At 47.1% G+C, this 14953-nt stretch overlaps 1 protein-coding gene and 1 long non-coding RNA gene across 2 annotated transcripts; one reads left to right on the forward strand and one right to left on the reverse strand.

The window, feature by feature from the left end:
* Window positions 1–629: 629 nt before the first annotated feature.
* fscn1a (fascin actin-bundling protein 1a) lies at window positions 630–9573 on the reverse strand. Its single transcript, XM_061303871.1, has 5 exons — window positions 8563–9573; window positions 4207–4363; window positions 3342–3463; window positions 2768–2935; window positions 630–2503 (listed from the first exon to the last, which is right to left on the reverse strand). Exons 1-5 carry the CDS (start codon window positions 9401–9403, stop codon window positions 2295–2297), a joined length of 1497 nt encoding a protein of 498 aa, XP_061159855.1. The 5' UTR covers window positions 9404–9573; the 3' UTR covers window positions 630–2294.
* Window positions 3461–6385, forward strand: LOC133170744 (uncharacterized). The gene is made up of 4 exons (XR_009718620.1): window positions 3461–3794; window positions 3979–4088; window positions 4188–4378; window positions 5785–6385. It is a non-coding gene; the product is annotated as an uncharacterized LOC133170744 (long non-coding RNA).
* Window positions 9574–14953: the final 5380 nt, after the last annotated feature.

Consider the following 14953-nt stretch of genomic DNA (forward strand, 5'->3'; position numbering starts at 1 on the left):
GCCAGACACCCTACCGTCCCCTCCCCCCAGCCTTTCACATTTGCTCAGGGGGGGGAGAACAAAAAAAAAAAAAAAAGGCCATGCCTCCAGCATGATGCTTTCCCCGCAAACCACTGCTCCCATTTCTGGGATTTGGGTCACATTTGGTGTGACTCATCTTTTCAGGCTGAGGAACCAAGCGGGTGTGATGACTTGACGGCATAGTCTGGAATGGTTAGAAAAGGCAGGAAGGAAGCAAGGGGGCAGGAAAGGTGTCGGGTAGAGCCAGAGCGAGAGAGAATGTATGTTTGTTTTGCCATGTTGGGCATCCCTTAGGGATCGGCCAGATGATGGGAGGGAAATGGATTAGAGAGCTGCTCTGGAGGCTTTCCATCATTACATTACCAACTTGACTGGTGTGTGTTAGATTCACGTTTCAACACAAAGGTTCTATTCAGACGAAAGGGGGAGAGTTAGCGCCTTACCGCATGTTAGCGCCACTGCTCCATGTGGTCAGAATATTTAGCCACAATGAGGTGGATTATTTACTCGGTGATACGATCACCATTTCTCAGATTTCCAATGCATTGATAAATCGTTGCTAAATATTCTATAAGCATTAAAACTGCGGCAATAATTAAGTCCAAACATTTTTTCCAAATCCCAGTTTTATTGGTTGTTGGATATCAGGTGAACCAATGGCACGAGAGATGAATCCACAATATCAAACAAATTATACAAAAATTATACGAAAGGAAGTTCCAGTTATACAAAGCAAAGATGTGGATTTTTTTTTTTTCTTTTTAACCCTTCTAATTTTCTACTGCCCAAAACGTAAGCGTAAGGCACAGTCATTACCACATAGTTGCCATTCCACATCCGTTTGTCTTAGCCTTGGTTACCATGGAGACAGTATCTCTGGTGATAAGGGCACCGTTTAGTTGTTGGCGATTCTTAAAAAAAAAAAAAAAGAAAAGAAACTTCACGAGGCGCAGGCTACAATCAGGTTTCCTTTTATAATGGTCGTAATTGAAATAATGAGGCGCTTAATTGATTGCTATGGAGAAAGCAGGCTAACATGTCTTCGCTGCTGCATGACTGTCGAAAAAAAACCCATTTAACAGCACTTTCTTTTTATTTCCATCTCTTACCTTACAAAATCACTGACAAGCCCCCCCCCCAAAAAAATCATTAACTCAAAAAATATTTCGTCATACCTCAGTTTAAAGGCAGATATGACACTAGTCAAAGTTAGAAAAAAAAAAAAGAACACAAGCAGCAGATCTAGTCAAGGCTCTCAAGTGCTTTGTGAAGGATGAGATGCTTCACTGGGTTTGGCTAAAGGAAAAACTTGATCAATATTATGTTAGCAGTTGGTGCAAACAGCACACACACACACACATTAGTAGCACCGCGGTCCAGTTATTGTGCGAGATGACAAGAGTTGAATCCAGTTTCAATCGAGGCTTGATCTACATACATACATACGTTGTGCTCATCTGATCCAAAAAGCAGCTTTCAAATAGTCATGATAATGTCTGTGCCTTGGACTTTGGCTTTTTACATCATTCCAAGCCCAGAATGTTATTTTCTAGTGAGGCGCATGCAGTGATAGCACCCAGGTTTGATTGGAAATTGTTCTGGGGACAATAGGGAGGAGGGGATGGTACATTTACTTCCTACCTCCTGTTTGGTCCCCAAACAATCAAGACTCCCCACCCACCAATAGGAACACAGCTAGAGGACAACACAGGAAGCTAGTTTACAGGAGAACAATTTCTTCTTAAGGAGAAGGCCTTACAATCACCCAACAAGCCCAGGAAATACACACACACACACCTGATCTGGTTTTGATAGAACTTTCCAGACTAACAAATAAATCTGTTTCTACTCAAGCCAGCAAAAGAGACCCCATGCCTTGGAAGCAGAATCTGGGGTGTGTTTTTTTTAGGCTCAAGTAGAAGAACATCAATGTACAATAGAGACGAGTAGAAAGAAGACCAGTCGGTGCTAAGGCGAGAAAAGGGTGAGCGATGATTTGGGGGGGCAGCGGCGGACCAGGTTGGGAATGAGGAGGGGAAAAAGTGCACAGCCCCGTGGTAACTATGGCAACATACAGAGGTCGGCAGCTGGGAAAGGGAGGGATAGAAAGGAAGGACGGGGAGGGAGGGAGGGAGAATCACCTCTTCCATCCTTCCTCTTCTCTCTGTGCAGTTCAAAATATAAAGTCATACAAGACGTCATATATGAGGACGGGTGTGGGAAAGACTGAAGGGGGGGGGGGGGGGCAGGGGTGCCGCGTCGACGCTCCCCATTTAATACTCCCACATGGTGGCCGTCTCGAGGTCATCCGCGTTGGCCTTGAGCACGCCGGCGTGGTCGCCGCGGACATACTTGCCGTCGCTGCCGTGGCGGACGGCGAGCTTGTTGTAGTCGCAAAACTCAAAGAAGAAGTCGACGGGCGCGTCGCTGCTGCTCACGACCGCCTGCTCGTTGCCCACCATCCAGTACTTGCCGGTGGAGTCTAAACGCAAGAGAAGCAGGATGATTGGGGGGGAGGCCAAACCTGTACTCCAATTTCCCGCACCCCAAAAAATGTTTTTGCATAATCCTACCAACAAACAAAAACATCCGCCTTCGGTGGAGATAATGAACCACATCAAATCCTTCTTTCTAAAGTAAATCCATAACGAGCACGAGACACAAAAGCCGTAATCCTTCGTGCCCGCAAGCGTCTCGACGAGCCGCAATTCCGTACGCTCGCGTGCTAACTTTGAAGCTTTCTGACCTTGCAGGCTGTAGGCTCCATCTCTGAACTCCAGCGTGAAGTAATCGTAGGAGGAGCGATTGGAGTCCAGGGTCCCCGTCACCTTCCTGCAGCCGATGAAGCCGTGCTCGCCGCGCAGAACGATGATGGGGCGGTTGATCAGCTTCATGATGAACTCTTCGGACTCACCTGAGGAGGTAATAGATTATGTTCGATTGATAGGATCTGTCGCCGGCCCTCCTTTAGCCGAGTTAACATCACACTCCTTATGTGATATGACAAAGCGGAGCAAAAAGAAAAAAATCTCCAATCTGGGAACAAAGTTTCTAACAATAGCCAACATCCTTCCAAATCAAACACTTTGCTGTCATAGCATCAAACACGGCAACAACAAAAAAAGCTTCTGATCTGAGTCTTATTCACAGACTCGAGTTAATTTTTTTTTGACAGTTTCAGTCAATTTGAGCTCAAAGAAATTTGTTTGTACAACACCTACGTGTGCACCCAAATGTATTTTATGAACAAAATAATTGGCAAAAAAATCCAGTCGTCACCATTAAACAATATATATTTTTGGAAACTAAATCCAACTGACCGGCTGAGTCAATGGTGGCTGCTAGCTGTCCGTTTTTCTTGGCGGCGACATATTTCCCGTTGGCGGCTCGCAGAGTCAGCCTCTTCCCACGCCACTCGATGTCAAAGTAGCAATTAGCTGACCTGCAGACAGACAAATTAAAAAAGGCAACGTCAGATGGGGGAAGGGAGGACGGGACGCTCTCGCATTCACGCGCCACCTGAATGATTGAGCGGCAAAGTGTAAACACGCTCCGCTGTTACCCGACCCATTTGTTCCCTGCACATTCTGCTGTCCGTTTCACATGGCAGAGGCAAACTTGTGTACTTTTCCTTTTCTGAGGTGAAAGCAAAAGGAAATGAAATGCCGTTTCATGCGGGAGAGAAGAAAAGTGAGAGTGCACGCATGGAATGCGGCCGCATTGTCTCCGTTTTGTCTTATCTCAAGTCGACGCCTTGGAGATAAGCCACCAAGGTTAGTGAAGTCAAAATGTTCCCCAACACTGACCGTCCTGTGATTTTCACGATTTCAAAAACAAAGCAAATGCATTTGGCGGAGTACTCCTTTTCCAGAATCCCACCCAGCCAAACTGTCTGGATTGGAACCGAAATGGAATTTCATTTGGATTGATGACTCGGGCTTTTTTTTCTCTGCTCAGACGCAAGATCCGGGTCAAAGGTTAACTAGCAGCACTCTGGCTAGACGTGAAAGAGAATCACTGCACAGGTTGAGGCTCCACATGAATGCAGCCCCCCTCGACGTGCAGAGGTCTTGACCCCTGCACCCACGCATGACACACATATCTCAGTTATCCATCTGGCGCTACAAACTAAGACTGTCTATTCTCCCTGTGATACTTTGAAACAGGTGATCAAGTCCTCCTTACTTGGTGGAGGCGGTGCACTGCAGGCCTCCGTTGGCAGTGAGGGTCCAGTATTTGCCAGCGGCGGTGCGGAAAGCACACTTCCTGTTCTCACGGCAAATCTCCACTTGGAAGACTTCCTGGTCGCCTTCTTCATCTTGATTGGCGGACAGGTCCATACCTGAACACAAAAGAGGTACGTTCAGGGGTGGAGGTACGCAACCTCTGACCTCATCAGTCTCACAATGAGCTACGGAGAAGTAAACAATGTCAGTCTGCAGGATTGTATACACAACTGTACGGGCACACACTTGATAGAGCACAATACATGCTATTGTGCGTTATGAGGTCAGAGTTGACTGGAGGCCCCCAGCCCAGAGAGAAACATGGACTGTGTTGGCCTCTTGTGTAAATGTGTGTCTGAGGAAGCCAATGTAATCATGTGCTTTTTGCTTCTCTTTTTTTTTTTGACCACTTTTATCGAAACGGAACATTCCACAAGCGAAGCAGCACAATGAAAGAGTTATTAGGAACCTTGTCCTGCAGATGTCCAACAACTTCCCACTCCATTTCTTTTTTTTTTTTTTTTTTCTTTTAAATCAGGAATGCCATTTGAGGTCATTAATACGATTCTAAACTGTAGCAATAAGAGCACATCTGTCTTTCCAACTCAAAAAGTGACTGATGGAACAAAAATGTGGGGCAGCAAGCTATTAGTTCGGCTGCATTCCATCAAAAACTCTTCCGACAGACCAAATGCTGGACACGATACATCGGGAAACGGCATCGTAGATCCGAATAGCAAATGTAAAACCGTTACAACAGAAAAAAAATAAAATCCAGACAGGCTTCTGCCGCCGCTGACTTGCGTAACACGCAACAGTGAATTATTGTTCATGTTTTTTTTTAGGTGGGCGGGCGAATAGACAATCTCATCTTAGTCTTTGTTGGCTGGACACTCACTAGAAGCAAGTCCAAGACTTGAGACCTTTGACCTCTGCAGACTTATCAAGTTTCTGCAGATATGCGGACGCACACGCATAGATGATTGAGAGGGAAAACATAGCGGACCTTAATGGAAAGCACATGCCGAGAGAAGATTGAACAAAATGAAGAATTCCACTCCAGACGTCTTTTGCTAACAGCACAGTAGCAGAGGAGCGCTACAACGTTTGCTTTCATTTGGAAAACGGCTTTTTTTTTTTTCTCTCATCAACCGCGCCTTCCTTTTTCCATTCTTCGCAACTTAGCCAAAACATAATACGGCTCCCCCTACAATCAAGTCAACTGCGGCCTAAAGTGAAGTGGAACAATGTTTGGGTGTGGGGGAAGCCTTGAAGGGAAAAAACACACAACATTGACACAGACAAAACATTACAGTGACGCCTGTAGATATAAAGCTCAGATGTCCGTGTGTGTGTCCAGAAATCCAGAAAGTGCACACCACAACAGTGACCACAGGTCTTCTGCCCACCTCATCCCTGATGAAGGCACAAATGGTTGGCCGAGCTTTCATTCAAGCCAGTAGCAGAGGAACGCACGCGATTGGACCCACTTCAATCGCCAATGTGTGTGCGTGCGTGTCCCGCTATTGTTCGGCAGGCCTGACCGAGGAGGCGGACAGCTGGGCCACAAACGGGGGAGCCGCCAGATCACCAGCCTTTTGTTCTGATTCGCACCCCCCATCCCATCCCATCCTCCTTCCAGTCTCGCCTAAGAAGCTCAAGTGAAGGAAACCCATGCACACGGTGGGTGATACTCGCACCCTTCCTGTAAGGTCACGCAGAGTGACATTGATTTTCTACCGAGTGTGAAGGGCATTTCTGCACTGATACACCCACGCAGGAAGCCAAACCTATAATGAAGTAGTCATCATGGAGCAAATCCCCCCCCCCCCCCCCCCTCAAAACACATTAACTAGAGATGGTCTTTAACCATATCACTTTACACATTCTGCAGCCAGCAAACACAAGCAAGTGATAACAGCCATGGCTTGCCCTCTTTTTCCCTTATTGTGTGTGTGTGTGCACGCTAACGCTTTACAGAGTTGTGTGTGTCATGTTTCGTTTCCTGCCAGCCGGAGGAGGTGAAGGACACAGAACCGGTGTCAGGGCTCATTTGGCGAAGCGCGCTAGCGGCTTCCAAAGCGTGAGCAGCAGACTAGGACGTCCAATTAGGAATTATTCCTCGCAAATTTTGGAAAGCTGCCCAATTACAGCCAATTACAGGAAAAAATGCTTCCCGTTTGGCATTTTTAATGGCTACACGCACCAACCTTCAAGTTGCCAGGCCGCATTGAAGCCATCGTTAAAGCCAAATCGCCGTAAGCTAATACGACCTACCTCTAAACGACCGACATTAATTCAGACCTTCAAAGGTCTAGTCCGCTCCTCTGAAAATGCAATAAAACGCATTGTTGAGAAAGCTGACCTCACCCCCCCCCCCTCCCCATTTAAGCGATTATGTTAGTGCAGAAACAGTAGCAAACAGGAAATGACGACTGGCCCCCCCTTTAAAGCTGCTCTCTGCCTTCAATCATCCCCACTTAAAAAGGCCATCGAGTTGAAGGCTAACGGTCTCAAAACGTCCCATCCCACTCCATAAAGAGTCTCTCTGGGAATAGCTTAGCAAAGGATGGAGATGAGCATTTCTTAGCAATTAAGGAGGCTGCTAATGAGAGGAAACGGTCGGACATGCATTCAAAAGAATATGCAGAAATAGATGCAAGAGATGAGCAGAGAAGGTCCACAACTAAACTGCCGAATAATATTGTTTGTATGCAATATTGCTAAAATAGTGTCATAAAAGTTGTTGACCATACTACCCAAACATGTATGCTCATTTCAATTGTGATTTTCACCAAGTTAGCATTATGATAGCAAACTGAACAAAATGATATGCTTTGTCGTTTGAACGCGCAATGTTGAATTGTTTTGTCTCGGTTTGCAGGTGGCGAACGTCACATGACCAAATCAGGTGAGCTGTGATTGGTCGTTTCTTGGGACACTGATGTCGAGAGTCACACTTGGGCACTTCTGACAAAAAACTCACTCTGCTGTATTTGACCTTTTTTTAGTGTGTGAGGATGATGATAAAAAAAAAAAAGAATCTACATTTTGATAAGACTAAGGCAGCATTTGGTGTGACCTCATCATCCTGCCGGCTTGCACTAATGCAAGCCAGGCCACTTCAACCGCCATGTTGGCTCCGGTCTGTAATAGAGGGAAGCTAGGAGCAGCTCTAAATCCCCCAAACATCTGGAGCCAGTTTAATTCCAAATCTGCCTTTTAATCCGCCATCACAAGGATCCTGCCGTTTGGCGTTGAGCATTAGCTTCCTCCCTAGGATCGCCATTAAAAAACAAGATGGTGTCACATGCAGAAACCTAACGTTAACGGCAATAGTCGCAGTTCTGGCATGAACAGAGAAGGCCGCCGTGTCGTTTCGACAGAGCGGTTGCTGGCCTCCATTTTGTGCAGACAACAAAAAGTGCTGAGGAGGAGAAAAGTGGATCAATGATCCATTGACAAGTAAACAGTGGCGACATGGAACAAACGGGCTCACAGTGGCACAAAACGATACGAGCTGAAGAAGCTCCCCGAGCACAAAGAACCCTCAGCAGCGGACCACACAGCAAATATACATTTAGGGAGTGACCGCTTTTGCTGTATAGTACTTTTAAGCCATTGCTAATCAATTATTTGCTCAAGGATTGCCTGCATGATTCAAATAGTTATTACTCCGAATATAAACCAACACTAATACAGCGGGACTGTTCATCATAGGAAGTCTTGGCCCTGATTATGACCTTTGAGGCGCAGCAGACAAGCCTGACTGCTGGAAGAGGGTGGAGGAGGTGCACCACAAGGGAAATTATGCAAGAAGGAAGGAAGGAGAACACCTTTTGTCTCCAACTTCAGCAGGTAACCACAAGCATCACACATTAGCCTAACCAATACTGGGTCAGATTGGCTCCTACAAGCATCATTGGAAAAGAATTGATGTAAGGACAGTATGACTATATGCTTAAAATATTAATGAGCTTCAGAAAGATCAAACTGGGAGCGTGCCACAGGGAATTTCATGTGAATAATGACACTTGAGTCTACAGACAAAAAGCTTTCCTTTGTCCGCTGCAGTCGTTTGGCAAACTGGAGAATTCTAGAAAATATTTGGCTGCTGCTTTTGTGTGCCACGGTGGCACTATGTACTAAGGATGATCAAACCAGTGTGCAGGGGGGGTGGCACTGTGGAAATGATGAGCAAACCAGTGTGTGTGTGGCAAAGGATGATCAAATCAGTGTGTGTGGCAAAGATGGTCAGCCTAAGGGTGTGTGAGGGTGCGTGTGGTGGGGGGCAGTCAAAAATGCCATCACACACCTTGGCGGGTGGAGACGTTCCTCTCGTTGGCCGCGGTGAGGACCACCTGAGGGTGGCTCTGCTCCAGCTGGAAGAGCTCGTCCTTGCCCACGCGCGCACTCTTGCCGGACTTCATGGTGCCGGAGGGGCCGGACGGCGCCAGGTACTTGCCTCCGCAGTCCCTGAAGGCCACCTTGCCGGAGCGAAACTCCAGCGTGTAGCCGGTGCTCTTGTCCGTGGCGGCCACCAGCGCGCCATCGTTCCTCAGGAAGCGGTTGTCGGAGGTCTGCAGGTGGTAACGCTGCTCTCGGAACACCAGTGTGATGGTGGAGTCCACGCCCCAGGGGATGTCCCTGTCGATGGCGATCTCGTCCACCTTGGAGCTGAGGTGCGCGTAGCGTTTGCGCGTCAGGCTGAAGAGGTTCACCTGCGGGTGCATGGCGATGTGCACGCTCCATTTCTCCGCCACGGACGCGGTCTGGGCGAAGCAGATGATGCGGTCCTCGGTTCCGCCCAGGTAGCGGCCGAAGGGCTCGGATTGCAGGGACCAGCGGCCGTCGTCGTGCGCCGTGATGATGAAGCGGCACTCGGGGCCCGGAGCCTCGCTATCACCGCTCACGTTGCCGTCCTTGTCGGTGGCCATGTAACGGCCCAGATGGGATTTGAGGAGGAAGACGTTGCCGCTGGAGTCGTCGCCGCTCTGCTCCAGGGTCCAAATCTGCTTCTTCTTCATGCTCGAGGCCGAGGCGTTGATTTTGAAGCCGAACGTCTCGGCGGTGAGATATTTGTTGCCGCAGTTGATGAGCCCGAATTGGATCTGCAGCATGTCGCTGGATCCGTTGCTAGCGCCGTTAGTTGTCATGGTGGCTTCGCTCCGTCCGCTTCGGTCTGCAAGTTGATGGAGGGGGAGTGGGATGCTGAGGTGGCTCGCTCGCGTGCTTGCTTGCTTGCTTCTCTTTGTTTGAGGAATGTGTCCGTGAACGCGCGCCCCCGCTCCTCTGCCTGCCTCATGAGCGCAGGAGCGACGCCACAGCTGCAGCTTATATACGCGCAGTGACGTCAGCCACGGACCACGCCCCTTGTGGTACATGGACAACTGCAGTTTCACTTGACCAGAGTTCTCCTGTTGGGACTGCTTGATCAGCTGCTTGCTCCTTTATGCTCCTTTCATCATGCTTCCTTTTTTGGGTTTCTCATCTTTACCGTGTCACAGTATATAAAGCTTGGCTTACTCGAATCGGTCGAATTTTCTTCCAGGTCGATTTTCTTCTCAAATGCTGAGGGGGATCAAAATGGGTCGATTTTGCTGCCAATTTTGTTTTGGTCCTATATAAGCTTTCCTGCAGCCTTGAATAATATCACAGCGCCTTTTCTTACCGATCAGATGGACTCCCAAGTCATGAGGATGTGCATCCTCACACAAAGCTCCATTCACGGCTTGGGCACGCACATCAGAGAGAAGCCGAGAGCTGGCTCTGTAAACAAAGAGGCCAAACAGATCCCGGCGTGCATCCTTCCCGTGCGTGTGTGCGCCATTTTGCAATCAAACGCACACATGCGAGAAGCATTTCGAGCCATATTTCATTCCAAGGAAAAGTACAGATGCTCCTCAGCTTTGCTTTGCGTGCAGCGAAGGAGTTTTCGAAAGCTGATTGGCACTCTGCAGCTCATTGATGTTCCTTGTTGCTATGCAGAAGACTCAAGGCGAAAACTTGCTTTAAGTCAGCGGTGGTCCATGACCTTTGACCTATCCTAAACACAGCGAACGCCACCTACAGTAACAAATCAATCTTTAACGAGAGCGAAATGGTATTACACCGTCATTAACTGGATTTAGTCTCCAAATTCTGTGATGGGCTGAAGAAAAAAAAATCCCCTCCATCTAGAGGATTCCACGCAAACCCAGAGGAAATTCCAATGAAGACTTCTGTCGACTTCCTTAGTGGCCCTCGTAAATCAAACATTTTATGTTCAAAAATAGGAGGACGGCTGGTTTTCATCGTAGGAACTGATCATTGTAGACAAATATGCATTTGCAGTCATCAAGCCAAACACATAGTGTACACATACTGACCCAGTGGCACACTTGCTGCACTCACTACACCCGCAGATGGCGCATTGCTGCAGCAAAACACATAGCTGACCAATTAGCATCCTTTTTTTCCTCACACACAAGATTTTTGCCCCCTCCAAAAGAAACTCCATAATCACAGCTGCTGTTTTTATGATTGATTGTATTGATCTTATTAATGGTGCCACTAAGCCCTCTGCCCCCTTATTTTCCCTGTGTCATGTGGCCGGCCGGGCGGGTCATGTTTCCTCACGAGCAAGAACCCCCCCCCAACAGGAACTCATAACCAAAGACGAGACAAAACAGACAGCTTTCATTAGCATCGGACATTTTATGACCCGCGGGGATAAACGAGAGGCACCGGTTCAATGTCAAAGCATAACCAAGTTGCAGCTGTCTAACTTTATCGACCTCGAATCGCTAAAGTGAGCACGCCTCTCGTATTTTGTCCGAGTCGTCAATGTACAGCGTGTATAACTTAACACGCAGCCGTTTATTTCTAAACCGCTGGCAAGAAAAGTGACTCCGCCCCCAAGTGAAACTCCCAATATCAAATCGGATCATCACCAATATATAATACCCATTGAGAAATGTGTTGTATAAGGAGATGGTTAAAGTTGAGGGGGCCATATATGTGTGTGTGTGTTTCACGGTGCAATCACAAAGGAATGTGCATTTAGTGTGTGTGTGTGTGTGTGTGTGTGTGTGTGTGTGTGTGTGTGTGTGTGTGCGCACAGCTGCAGCCCAACCAAGGCCCTCCAACAAAGAGCTGGAAGCCGGAGCAACTGGGTTACCCCGCACACTGGCCATTCTCCCAACAGGAGTCAGGTCAAAGGTCACAATGGAGCCGTGTGTGTGTGTGCGCTTTGGCCTTGCCTCCCCCCTACCTCTCGGCCAGCTTCGCTTATTGTCATGGCAACAGCAAGCATTGCTTTTCCCCTCTGTTTAACACATTATTAGTGTGTGCGTGTGCATATAGAAGGGAGGGCCTGCAGCTGACAACGAAATGTAGGTCAGTTAACAGAAATGCGAGGCATGACTGGGTCACTAGTGCATGTATAGTACTCATCTAAATATGTTGACGTAAACAAAACGTGCGTGTGACCGAGCACGATGCAGGTGGACTGTCACATGGCTTTTCCTTCCCATCGGAAGCCTCTAAAAATACCCTTTTCCTCCTCTTGACACATCCTGCCCGCATGAATGAACAGTGCCAAGTATTCCCACTTCCTTTTGTATTTCCTTACTTGTCTTATGTATGGACTGCTGCAGAACAACCCATTTGTGCGCCAGGATTAAAATGTTTATGTAAGTCTTACCTGGACTTCAGGTAATTTAAATTCAAGACCCTCCAGAGGGTTCAGGCATGAAGATAGTTTTCACATCCTGCCTGCATGACTTAGGATCATTCAAGAGACATCACCGTCTGCTTGCTTTTACTGAAAATGAGCTCTAGTGTGCCGCCCACTGGCGACAAGGGAACATTGCACCACGCACAGCATCTGTTGAGAATAGATTTCACAGCACATCTGTGAATGGACAAACACGAGCAGGTGTTGTTGGTTGGCTATCGCATTCACACCACTTCCCTTCCTCCTCCCCTTTTGGAATCCCCCCTCATCCTCTTTCTTTCCCCCTCCCTTGCATTCTTTTCATCTTTCTCATCAGTGGCAATCGGGACTTGAATTTGGGGCCCTTGTGCTACAAAGAGCTGATGGGGTCTCCCCTTGAGAGCTTTGCAAATATCACAGCGCTTGCGGGCTCCGTCGGCTTGTTATTACACAATCCCTTTTGCCCCCCACCCCCCCAAAAATGTCTGTGTATTTCTTTCTTACAGTGTGAATAACTGATGACTGTGAATCTTTAATGGAAAACAGCATATGTGTGACAGACACACACCAACTGCTGTCACATGTGCCAACACACACATTTCAACACAAACACAAGCGGAGAAAATAGCTGTATTATAATTAGAGTCAATTGTCTGTAATATAGGAAAATATCTAAATTCTGGGGCGGATGCGGTCCTGATCTGGGCGTATTCTTGATTGCTCGGTTGAGAATTTAAAACACACGGAGCTGCTTGTGCAGAGACTTTTCAATGAAGTTGGTAGGGGAGGCAAAACGTTAATAATTCATTTCAGTGTCGCATCACTGATTTGCATGTAGATGAGCGTGGCCTGTGTTTCAATTGAAATGTATACAAATCAGGACTAAAAAGAGAATTTCAGCTCTCATAAATGAAAAGCAGTGTAAGTTTTTACATAAAATAAAATCCACTGACCCAGTTTTACTTTTGTTTCCAAAGAAACGGAAGGCAAACAAAACAAAATATGGTGACACATGCTTTTTCACTTTCTCTCGCTCTCTCTCACACACACACTGGCTCTGCTTATATAACAAGCAGCCTTGGTATGTTCCAAATGATCAATTGACATTCTGATGAGCCAAGAAACTCCATGTTGGATTTTGACGTCCTTCCCACTTTTCTCCTCCTCATATTCTTCCTCCTGTTTGCATTCTTTATGAGAGAAGAGTGTGTAAAAGCAGCAGGGGAGTTACAAATGAATTAAAAAAACAACAGGCGGCCTGAGGTGAGGGTCATAAACTCAGGAAAAAATGTGTGAGGCGGGATTTACAGCACTACCTGTCCTTACAAGGTAAACCAGCCCAGGATTACCTGTAGCTAACAGCCAATCACTGCGGAGGTTTGTTTTACCGCTCTTGATAAGACACGTTGAAGAAGACATACTGAGCATACCAGAAATTAAAGTTACACGCGTTTTTCATTGCGCTGCATATTATGTAACAAACCGAGGGAAGTGACCTTTGACCTCTATTGTGGGGCCTCCGGAGAAATCCCCCTTAAATGGCGCAATAACATTCACTGTATACCTACGCTTGTACGCATATGAAAAAAGAACATGCCGTGCCTGTTTTGTAGAACAAGACTTTCCACTTTACCCCCCCCCCCCGAAGAGGAAGTGAATACCGCAGCTTGTGCAAACCAACTTGTCGGGAACTATGCCGGGGGAGAAGCAAATGTCTTGAGATCGAAACAGAGGAGGCAGGCAGGCAGGTAGGCAGGCAAGGAGGGAGTGGTGCTTTGCTTTAATGCACTTGTCAGCTACTCTTGACCTAAATACAGGTGTTGGCGTATAACACGGAAAGCACTCTAGAAAAAAAAAAGAAGACAAAAGTGTAAGCAAGGGTGAAAAGTGTGATCTGAGTCAAGAGTTGTTGCCTAAAACTTCCTTCCTCATGACTAACGCGCACGCTGACACCGCAGCGGTTAAAAGCGAAGACCATCCTGACTTTATCCGGATCCACCTATGTCGCTGTTGCCCTGCGGTAAAAACCATACCTGCTGACTTTTCAACCTTATATGGTGCCTCCTCATGCAGGCACAGGAGGAAGTGCCCCCCTTCTGTCGTGATGACAACAAGCTCATGGCTCCGCACTAGAGCAACTGAAGGGGACGGCATTGAGCAAACCCAAAACTCTCTCTGGTTTAATTAGGGGGGGGGGGGGGTAACACTATTAATATGACTTTACTTGCTGACAGCCAAGTGCAAAAATTACTCATGGTGTTATGAAATGAGCAAGGTCCTCTTCTGCTATTTCCATAGATGGAACAACAACTCAAAGAGAAGTGAAAGCCTTGAGCTCTCACACGCCTACAATCGCACTCAAGACGCCGCTCGCTGCAGGACCCTCAAGGCACCACTCAAGGTACACGGGAAAACTCGCAAGCAACAAAATGACGTGCGAGTCATTTCATAGTCCTGAAGGGACTTGCAATTGCATCCCATTTGGGCAAGTCTTGCATTCTTCACACTGTTGTCATGTGACAAACCTAAAGATTTCCTTTTATGGATGTCAGATTGAACAAAAGGGCGTGGCCTCGCTGATTCACATCCGGGTCGACAAATGAATAGACAACATAGTGCAAAGTTGCAGAGACGCACACTGCAAGGTTTCGCACATCTTTGCTAATCCAAGCACAAATAAACAAAGACAAAGTGACATCACATCGTCCTCCTCGCTCGCAACTTGCAAGCATAAAAGCGCCATGATCTTTGCCCTGTTTTTTTTTTCATTGAGGTCAAGACTGTCTCACGCAGAAAGAATTTCAAATTAAGCACGAGTCAAGATTGAAAAGCACAAGACAGCATGAATATGATCACATGCGGCATTGTTTCAAAATGGTTACGCTGGCCTTGCATTACTGTCAGGCAGCCCAAATTGACCCCTTGTACTTTCTCACAATATAATCTCAGCCACTATAACCAAGTTAACGTGACTTTTTTTTTAGATGCCAACTTTAATTTGATCTTTTTT

Source organism: Syngnathus typhle, linkage group LG17 (genome assembly GCF_033458585.1).
Source record: "Syngnathus typhle isolate RoL2023-S1 ecotype Sweden linkage group LG17, RoL_Styp_1.0, whole genome shotgun sequence".
Lineage (NCBI taxonomy): Eukaryota > Metazoa > Chordata > Actinopteri > Syngnathiformes > Syngnathidae > Syngnathus > Syngnathus typhle.

What these genes read in the sequence shown, in the direction of transcription:
- fscn1a (XM_061303871.1), bottom strand. Translation starts at nt 9,403, where the DNA reads ATGACAACTAACGGCGCTAGCAACGGATCCAGCGACATGCTGCAGATC. An exon ending in GAACGTCTCCACCCGCCAAG is followed by an intron (nt 4,364 to 8,562) that starts GTGTGTGATGGC and finishes TTTTGTGTTCAG; the next exon opens with GTATGGACCTGTCCGCCAAT. An exon ending in CAGTGCACCGCCTCCACCAA is followed by an intron (nt 3,464 to 4,206) that starts GTAAGGAGGACT and finishes GTCTGTCTGCAG; the next exon opens with GTCAGCTAATTGCTACTTTG.